This window comes from Glycine soja, chromosome 20 (genome assembly GCF_004193775.1).
Source record: "Glycine soja cultivar W05 chromosome 20, ASM419377v2, whole genome shotgun sequence".
NCBI lineage: Eukaryota > Viridiplantae > Streptophyta > Magnoliopsida > Fabales > Fabaceae > Glycine > Glycine soja.
The window spans coordinates 40,058,752-40,069,448 of record NC_041021.1 but is presented as its reverse complement, the minus strand read 5'-3'; the positions used below and the strand labels follow the sequence as shown (position 1 = coordinate 40,069,448).

The following is a 10,697-nucleotide window of genomic DNA, read 5'->3' as shown; positions in this document are numbered from 1 at the left end:
ATAATTATGCATCATAAACACACCATTGTGATTTTTGAAACAAGATAGAGAAATGATAATTTGAAGTATTGGTCAATTAACAGTAATCGGACAATGTTTACTTGGATTACATAATGTGGATATAACTATAGTGAATGGTCATTAATAAGAGTCATAAGGTGTGGGGTATGAACTATTGACGACAGTAGAGAGTAGTAGGAGAGATAAGTATGGTCATTGCATGTGATATGAGCTCTTGACAAGAATGGTGAGATCATATTTTTTTAAGGAAATTTGTACGAAATTTATTGAAAAGAATGAAAATAGATCATACTTCTCAAAAGGAATGTATAACCTAGTCCATGTCATATTTATATCAAATCAAACACTTTTAAAAGATAAAAGAGATTAAGACTTTTATTAAAACTTATTTAATTCAAAGAGAATCATTTGCTAAGAGACGACAAAAAATCTTATAAGCCTAATAGTTCTATCTATTCTAAAAATTATAAATATAAAAAATCATTTGATAAGAGATTAAATATTATAATTGGAAAATTGCTATTTTATAAGAAAATGTTTTCATAAAATATGCATGCAAAAACATATCTCATATTTTTTAACCTTTTAATCAATATTTACAATAGTCATCCATATCATTGCTGGTTTTGTGTTAAATAACAATTTAACAATGATGTTATAATTATGCTTCATAAAGGAGATCTAATTGCAATTTAACCTTCTTAGTAAGTGATTCTTTTAATCTTTAAAGTTGTATTCTCTGTATTTTCAAATAAAAAGGTGAATTAAACAAGCAAAAACTCACTAAACCAGACTATGAAATGCACAACCAAATTATTCTTTTTCTCATTGCCGCTACACGTTTGATGATGATGCATCAAAACCGAGAACATCCGGCAACCATGCCCAATCCAAATTACAAAAACAAATAATAGGAGCATCCATTTCATCTTACAATTTAAGGAGAATGAACTCTTCCACAAGAGGAATTCCTCCAATATTCTTCCAAACTGACGTCAACATCAAAATAATTACCTACTAAAAGACTTAAAAAAGTCTTCTAGAAAAGCATATTAAGTCGCCATTTAAACATTTTTGTAGGCTTAATAGGTCTATCTATTTTGGAAATTATAAATATAAAGAATCACTTACTAAGAGACTAAAATTATAATTATTTATCATAAACACATCATTGTGATTTTTGAAACAGGACATAGAAATGATAATTTGAACCATTGGTCGATTAAAAGTATTCGGACTGACATGAGCTCTTGAGAGGAGTGGTGAGATCATATTTTTTTAAAGGAAAAACACTATGTTGTACAATGTATGACCTAGTCCACCTCATATTTAATATCAAACCAAACTTCTTAAAAAAAATGAGACTAAGACTTTTATTAAAACTGATTTAATAATAATAATAATAATAAGTCATTCAAAGAGAATCACTTAAGAGACCAAAAAAAGTCTTGTAATAGTTCCATCTATTCTAAAAATTATAAATATAATCACTTAATAAGAGAATAAACATTATAATTAAGAAATTGCTATTTTATAAGAAAATGCTTTCATAAAGCATGAACAAACATATGTTGCAAAAACATATTTCATATATCTTTTAACCTTTTAATCAATATTTTCTTTTAAAGAACAATAGTCGTCCATATCATTGTTCGTTTCGTGTTAAAAACCAATCTAACACCGCTATAATTATGCATCACAAAGGAGTTATAATTGTAATTTAACCTTCTTAGTAAGTAATTATTTTAATCTTTTAAAGTTTCATTCTCTTTATTTTCAAATAAAAAGGAAAATTAAACAAGCAAGAACTCGCTAAACCAGATTATGAAATGCACAATCAAATTATTCCTTTTCTCATCCCCTTAAACTTACCGGCCTAATCTAAGCAACAAAAACAAATAATAGGAGCAACCGTTTCATCTTACAATTTAAGGAATACGAACTCTTCCACGGAAGGAATTTCTCCAATCTTCTTCAAAGATTCCTTGCTAGGTTGTTCGTCCACTCCAATTGCCATAACAGCTTGCTTGCGTGGAGCAATTCTTCCTACGCTCATGAAACTAACATTCACATTTTCCTCGCCCAAAACGCTCCCAACCTTTCCAATCATGCCTGGTTGATCTACTTGCCTACACAGTATGATGCTACCTTCCAAACTAACATCAACATCAAAAGACCCAACCTTTGTCAGATGGGGGATATCATCTTTTACCCGACCCTCAACTTTAATCTCCCCAGAATCTGATATAGCACTAGCAAATCGGGATTCCACATTAGCAATCTGGACCTGAATGAATTCTAGTGGATTCTCAGGTGAACCATCAAGAATAACCCTCTCCTCAGTTATCCTGATCCCTCTTTGCTTAGCAGTGAAATCAGCATTAACCAAGTTCACAAAAACACTAGATATAGGCTCAATCAGACCCTTGGTTATCATGGCACGGAGAAGACGAGTGTCCAGATCATCAGGGGCCCTAGAGGTGGCATAAGTGACCTTCACTGTTTTTACACCGCTTCCTCCTGCGACCAGCTGGACAGCCAGCCTACCCAGTTTCTCGGCAAGATCAACGAATGGTTTTAATTCTGTCAACACCTGCACTCACAAAGGAAAGAAATAGATGTCAAACTTGGCCAAACCCTCACTTAAACCATGTTTAATTCATGAATCACATTATATTATGATATGCTCACTAAAGCATGACACTAAAAGGAACACTCCGGAATTTTAAATTTGAAAAGACAGTCATGGAATAACACTAATTCTGTAATTTCCCTGTATTTCCAGTAGCTCTGATCAGATTTATCAAACCAAACTTTGACATTAAATTAAGCATTTAGTTTAAACAACCATTTGAGCAAATAACAGCTAAAGTTAATAATTAAAGAAAATAGGTACCATCTTCAAAATATCAATTTCAATATGAGACAATTTATACATTTAAATAAATAAATTCACAATGATATTCTCAAGGCAAACAGCTGTAGCATGAAGTTAGATATTCATTATGAAGTTGAGAACAGTATAGACAAGGGATAGTAACAATGGCAATTTCATCAAATAATGTTATTTATTACAAAAAGGAAGAGGATAAAGATGATATATTTTTTTCAAGTACCTCTGAGGGAACCATTGGTGCATTTACTGCAGTAGCAGCAAGCTCCCCTTTCAACGCACCAAGGACAGCTTCTGCTATTTCAATAGCCACACCTTCCTGGTCATAATATTCAAGAGTTTTAAAAACATTAGTGACGAGGTAATAAAAGGAAATGCTCATAATCATATCAAATGCTTTAAGTTACTTACTTGAGCTTCCATGGTACTGGCACCAAGATGAGGTGTTGCAGTAACGAGCTCATGCAGAATCAACTTGCTGTCTTTGGGTGGTGGCTCCTCAGTGAAAACGTCAAGAGCCGCCTGAAACAAAGAGACACATCACAATCACTTGTCTCTTCAGTAAGCAGAGATCCAGTTATTCACTTTTATATTAAAGTGATCGATTAGTGCTTCAAATTGGAAATGGCAAGAACCTGAGCTACAATTCCAGAATCCAGTGCCCTAACAAGTGCATCCTCATCAATGACCCCTCCACGAGCAACATTGACAATGCGAACTCCTTTCTTCATCTTCGCAAAAGTCTCATCATTGAGCATCTTTGATGTAGCAGCCGTGAGAGGCATATGTAGAGAGATGAAATCCGCAGTGGCAATGGCCTCCTCAAAGGTCACAAGCTCCACACCGACCGCCCTCGCACGGTCAGCAGGAGCATACGGGTCATGCGCAATGACAGTCATACCAAGCCCCTTGGCACGGCGAGCAACTTCAGAGCCCACCTTCCCAAATCCCAAGATGGCAAGTGTTTTCCCAACCAAGGAAACTCCCACATATTTATTTCTCTGCCATTTCCCTGATTAACAAGGACACAAGTAAATCAAAACCAAGCAGCAGTAACTCAATTGACCAGAGAAACTAGAAACAGAATCCACAATACCACAACACAATACTGATAAAGCATTACAAGAAACACGGTATTCAAACAATAAATCATAACTTCATCTCTCTCTCTCTCTCACTCAAACACACACACAAAAAGATCAGTCACACGAATTTATATATCAGGAATAGCAATTTACTCGTTTATAAGACGGAATATTCAATAAAAAATTCGGTTCCATATATTCAAGAGACGTTCCCCTTCAAGCATAACAAAACATGTGAAACTAAACAAAAGGAGGCATAAGAATAAATAAAATAAAATAAAAATGACGTAAAACTCAAACTCTTCATAAAACATTTCAAATCAAGCATAGTTCAAAAACAGGATCCAAATCTAGATTGAAAGATAACTGACCGGCTTTGACGGACGCATCGGCCTGAGCGATGTTCCTGGCCATGGCGGCAAGGAGTGCGATCCCGTGCTCGGCGGCGGCGACGGTGTTGGCGGTGGGCGCATTGACGACCAAGCAGCCGTGCTCGGTGGCGGCGGCCAGATCCACATTATCGATTCCGACACCGGCTCTTCCGACGACTTTCAACCTGCCGGCGGAGGACTCAAAGACCTCGCGCGAGACCTTGGTGCCGCTGCGCACGATGAGGGCGTCGCAGAGCGAGATCTTGGTGCAGAGCTCCTCGGTGCTGAGGTTGTAGGAACAGTCGACGTTGGCGAAGTCCTTGAGCAGCTTCAGCCCCGCGTCTCCGAGCTTCTCGGCGACGAGCACCGTGGGCTTCGCGTCGAGCCCGGCGGAGACGACTAGCACGAGAGGGCGGGAGCCGCGGTGGCGAGGGCGGAGCGAGACGGAGAACGCGGAGGAGAGGGGGAGCTTCGAGGAGAGAGAGAGTGACGGAGATTGGAATCGAAGTGTTTGGGATGTGGCGGTGGCCATGATTTGATTTTAGGGAGAAGAATGAGAGCGGGCGAAGAGAAGAGTATGGTGTTTGAGACAAGTGAGTGAGTTGGGGTTTTATAACGTTAGGGTTTATCAGTTACCTTTTTCTTTCTCTTCTAATTGTTATTATCAATTTATCATATCTAATGACTTATTGTTATTGTCAATTGTATTTATTATTTATCTATTAGATGTGTGCGCCCCTTGGATTTGTTGGGGATTATTTCGGCACATTCATAAGAGGATTTAAAATAATGGTTAATAAATTTCTAAATATATTTAATATACTTTTATTATGACATTATAATAAATGTTTAAATTTTTCAGATATTATTTAACAAAAATGAGATTTAAAAATGACAGTATTATAACAATTTAGCCAAAAAAAAATAACTTTTAATGTTTAGAAAATATTAAAAAATCATCTAACAATAAGGAAATTATTGGGGGATTTATAGAAATATTTAAAATTATTCTAAAATAAGGGTTAAAAAGTTTAGGAATTTATTTAATATTTTATTATCATTTTCCATTATAATAAATATTTAAATTCCCCAATTATTATTCAACAAAAATGAGATTTTTAAATGATGGTATTATAAGAATTTAGCTAACATTGACTTTTAAGATTAATTCAAACAATTATAATTTATTTTTTTATTAAAAAATATTGTTTTATATTTTAATGTAATATGAAAATAATAATAATTGGACCTTTACCCGGAATTAGATTTACTTAGGTTTGCCAAATTCTCAACCAAAATTGCCATGCGACTTTATTTAATGAAAGATACTCTTGTAAACAAATCAAAACTTATCATGCTCTAGAAATATATAAATGATGCGAACAAGTATTGCATAGATTTGACGGAGCCAAAAGAGTTTCGCATTAAAATTATCTTAAATCAATAAAATTAGTTGTGATGAATGGTAATTTATGATAACATTTTGTAATATATATTTTATGTAGTGATTGTAATTTTTAACAGCTGAAATAACTCTCAGACTCGATGTGTTTATCACAAGATTTATTATCTAAATTTAAATATATGTTAGAAATTTAATTATTATATATAAAGACATGAGATAATTAATATATTAACTCAATTGATTAGAGAATGTAATAACAATAATTATGGAATTTCACGGTGTTTTACTGGATGTAATTATGCTTGTTGAGTGTAACATCAGCCCGTTGAAGGCCGACATGGGCTATATTTTTTCCCAACAGTTTTACACAGGCCATAAAGGGCTGATATAATATTGTTTTTTTATTATTACTGAAAATCTTACCATAGATTAGCTGCTCGAACAAAAGATATTTAAGACTGTCTGAATAATCTCAAATTAATCAAAATTAAAAGTATTTTTAATCAAATAAGAAACAAAATTAAAAAGAAAAAAAATAATAGAAACGTGAGTTGTTGTGACTGTAAATACGTGGGTACTAGTACGGAAGAAATCTAGAATTGCAATTATTCTGCCACTGTCGGCACTGCGGGACTCAACCAAGTTATACTAAACAGCCAATAATGTTTGCACAGTGCAAACAAGAAGTTATTTGATACAAGCAGAAACCAGCTCACACACATGGCAACAGAATCACTAACGGTACATTAAAAACCAGAAATGAACTTGGAAAAAGTGGGTTCAAATTGGGGAGCTTAATTTCCCAGTAGTTCAGGCATGAAAATGGGTAAGATAGGCCTCAGCCAGCTTGTGACCCAACTGAATTTGAGACTCGGTGGTTAAGTGAAGATTATCTTCCATCAATTGCAATCCCTTCGCGTCCACACAAATCACGTTTGGAAGATCAATTGCCTTTTGTGCTTCTCTCACTTTCTCTATGTAATCGGACCCTGAGGCTAATGCAACCTACACGTTCCACAATTATATCATCACATTTGAGACTTAATTAAGCTCTAAGTTTGCTTATTTCATTCGTACAATGTTGCAAAAGAAGACACTCTACACAAATAATAAACAAAGAAGAAGGAAGGTAGAAATGTTTGAAATTAACCTGAATGATGGGAAGAGATGGCAAATTGAGGTCTTGACGAACATTGTGGATGAGGGTCTCCATGTTGACCTTGTAAGCTGCAGCGTCTTCCTCGTTGATCGCGTCGCTTTCACCTTGGAACCACAGCACCGCTTTGATCTCGCTGCTATTCTCGCGCTCCTTCACGCTTTCCTTGGCCCTCTTCACCATGTTCTCGTACAGTTCCTCCCCACGCGCCCACTCCTTCATGGCGGTGCCGCCCACGGCGCAGGGGACCAGACCCAGCTCGCCCACCACCACGCGCCGCCGCAGCAGCGCGTTCGCGAAGACCATGCCGGGGCCCACGCCGCAAGCCTTTCTGGAGTCAATGTCGACGTGGAGGGGCTCGTTCGCGGGTTCCCATTGGAGGGTGGCGGAGAGGCGGAGGATGGATGGATCGGAGCGGCTCTCCGGCGGAACCACGCCGTCCCACCGCTTACGGTTGTTAGCGTCCCTGATAACCCCGCCACGACCGGCCATGTTGCTTTGACCTGAGAGTATGAAGATTTGCCTTTTGGTTTTTGGTGTCTGCTGGTTTGGGAGTGTGTTGGTTTCCATGGCTTCTGCTTCCAACAAAAATGGGGGTTTCACTTGGTATCTGATGCTGATCCTTCAATTGATAATTATAGCAAGTGGTTATAATCTATTAGTCATATACTCCGTACCTCAATATATGAAAAAAAATATTTTAAAATTAAATATAAGTAAATATTAATTAATTTTTATGTTATTTAATAATAATATTATTATTATATTATTCATTTAATAAAATCTTATTTTTTAATCATTTATTTTTATTTTACAAATATTATTATAAAAGATATTTTTTAAAAAATTAAATTAAATATTATTAATTCAATTCCTTGATCCATATACATAATAATTAAATTTATTTATAATTAAATCCGAGAAAATATCTATTAAATATATATCAAATTGTACACTATCAAAACTCAATTTTGTCCTCATTGATTAACTAACACGTGTTAACATTTTAGGTTTTTTAATCTTTTTAAACTTTTTATACTCACTACGGAGCACAAGAAACTCGTGTTAACTAATTGGGAGTACCTATCCGACACAAGAAACACATGTTAACTAATTGGGAGTACCTAGTCAATTCCTCTCAATTATGTTTATTTCTAAAGTTAAAACTCAAATCTTTAAGAGTTTCAAATCTACTTTCACTTATATCAACTTTTATTCTCGAAGAATTTGGGAGAACCATCTATTTGTTGTCCTTTTTTGCACAATTTTCCTTTTTTATATTGGAAAAATTGTAAAATTGATCTCTCACTTTATCTCCAATTACGGATTTGGTCCCCCTATAATTTAATTCACAAATTTGGTTTCCCAGTTTTATAAATTCCAGCAAAATTGGTCCTGGAAGCCCGATTTGGACGTTGAACGTTGACTGTCACGTGTTAATACCACGTGTTAACGTCTGAGTGGTTCCTTGTAAATACTTCATTTTTCGTAGGTAAAATTGCACTTTTGTTCTCCTAGTTTCACTCCAATTTCGATTTTAGTCCCCTTATAGTTTAATTCACACATTTAGTCCATCGGTTTTATAAATCACTTTATAAATTGTTCCTGCAAGATTGGTCTTTTGAATGGTTTAGCCACTGGTGCTAGAGATATGATAGGTCTTGATAAATCTAACACTTCTTTTTCATCACAAGTTTTTCACTCACTTGGAATCCAGAGAAAATTCACTCTTTGTCTCTCTCCCACTTCCGGAGTTATTCGACTTGGGAAAGTGGCGCATGAATCCCAACCTGAGTCTGAAATTTTCAGATCTCTTACTTTAATAGGTTTTGTAATAACTCCCTATTTTTTTTTTCTTTTTTTGCTCCCCATGCGGTATTATGTGTATACGACTGCTTAAGTGATCTATGTATGACAATGGTATTTTTGTTTGAAATTTGAAATATAACTTCTCTAGTAATAAAATTTGGCTGAATTTATAAATGGATTTATAAAACTGAGGGACCAAATGTGCGAATTAAGTTATAAGGGAACCAAAATCAAAATTGGAGTAAAATTGAGAGATCAAAAGTATAATTTTACCTAAAAAAATGAAACTTTTACACGAAACCACGCAGACGCTGACACGTGACATTGACACGTAGCAGTCAACGTCTAAGGTTAATGATTAATGTCCTAATCGGGCTTCAGGACCAATTTTGCATAAATTTATAAAACTGGGGGACCAAAGTTGTGAGTTAAATTATAGGGGGATTAAATCCGAAATTAAAGATAAACTAGGGAACCAAAAGTGCAATTTTACCTTTTATATTCTGAAAATTAATTTTCAAAATTTAAAAATAATTTTTAAAAACTAATTTTCAGAAACTAAAAAAAATTAAGGAAAGAAAATAATTATTAAATAAACTTGAGGTTGTCGTCTTTGAAAATCTAGAACCTCTTCTGTCATTTTGACGAGTTCCTCCGATTTGTCTATTTTTAGCCTGCATAACCAAATAAATATTATATCTTAGAACCTTTATATAAAAATAGAATACCAAAATAACAAACACAAACGATAACAATATTTCACACTGAATTATAACACAAATGATTTGTCTGTCGACGTGGAGGGGCTCGTTCGCGAGTTCCCATTGGAGGGTGGCAGAGAGGCGGAGGATGGATGGATCGGGGCGGCTCTCCGGCGGAACCACGCCGTCCCACCGCTTACGGTTGTTAGCATCCCTGATACCCCCCCCCCCATGACCGGCCATGTTGCTTTGACCTGAGAGTATGAAGATTTGCCTTTTGGTTTTTGGTGTCTGTTCTGTTGGTTTGGGAGTGTGTTGGTTTCCATGGCTTCTGCTTCCAACAAAAATTGGGGTTTCACTTGGTGTCTGATGCTGGATCCTTCAATTGATCATTATACCAAGTGGTTATAATCTATTAGCCATCTACTCCGTACCTCAATATATGAAAAAAAAAAATTTAAAATTAAATATAAGTAAATATTAATTAATTTTTATGTTATTTAATAATAATATTATTATTATATTATTCATTTAATAAAATCTTATTTTTTAATCATTTATTTTTATTTTACAAATATTATTATAAAATATATTTTTAAAAAAATTTAAATAAAATATTATTAATTCAATTCTTTAATCCATATACATAATAATTAAATTTATTTATAATTAAATCGGAGAAAATATCTATTAAACATATATCAAATTGTATATTATCAAAACTCAATTTTGTCCTCATTGGTTAACTAATACGTGTTAACATTTTAGGTTTTTTAGTCTTTTTAAACTTTTTATACTCACTTACCGGACACAAGAAACACGTGTTAACTAATTGGGAGTATGGGTGGGTAGGCGGGCCGGGCCGGCTCGTCCCGCGTAAGGTCCGCTCGCATAAGTCTGCATTGGCAGCAGACCCAGCCAATCCGTCCCGCTTCTTACATGGACCAAATAAATTGATCTATCCCCGTCCCACGGACCCTGCAGGTCAAACAGGGCGGTCCGCGTGCCTAATTTAAAAAAAAAATCAATTTTATTAAAAATACAATACAATCAAATTAAGTTCAATACATATGTAAATAAAATCTCAATAATTAATCAATTATATCTATAAAATAAAATAAATAATGTCTTAACAAAAGAAAATCCAAGCAATAAATCTAAAATATGAAATTTAAACATCTCCAATAACAAATGATTTCAGATTTAAGAATACAACAACAATGAATCAGCCCCAACAAAAATTAAGATAAAAACAA

General features: G+C 34.8%; 2 protein-coding genes across 2 annotated transcripts; both read right to left on the bottom strand.

Moving 5' to 3' along the window:
• Positions 1 to 1,761: 1,761 nt before the first annotated feature.
• LOC114403457 (D-3-phosphoglycerate dehydrogenase 1, chloroplastic-like) lies at positions 1,762 to 5,009 on the bottom strand. The gene is made up of 5 exons (XM_028366452.1): positions 4,371 to 5,009; positions 3,550 to 3,926; positions 3,326 to 3,436; positions 3,138 to 3,233; positions 1,762 to 2,614 (listed from the first exon to the last, which is right to left on the bottom strand). Exons 1-5 carry the CDS (start codon positions 4,900 to 4,902, stop codon positions 1,943 to 1,945), a joined length of 1,788 nt encoding a protein of 595 aa, XP_028222253.1. The 5' UTR covers positions 4,903 to 5,009; the 3' UTR covers positions 1,762 to 1,942.
• Positions 5,010 to 6,353: 1,344 nt separating this feature from the next.
• LOC114401707 (probable carbohydrate esterase At4g34215) lies at positions 6,354 to 7,570 on the bottom strand. The gene is made up of 2 exons (XM_028364283.1): positions 6,926 to 7,570; positions 6,354 to 6,780 (listed from the first exon to the last, which is right to left on the bottom strand). The coding sequence occupies exons 1-2, from the start codon at positions 7,499 to 7,501 to the stop codon at positions 6,586 to 6,588; spliced, it is 771 nt and encodes a 256-aa protein (XP_028220084.1). The 5' UTR covers positions 7,502 to 7,570; the 3' UTR covers positions 6,354 to 6,585.
• Between the last annotated feature and the right edge of the window lie 3,127 nt (positions 7,571 to 10,697).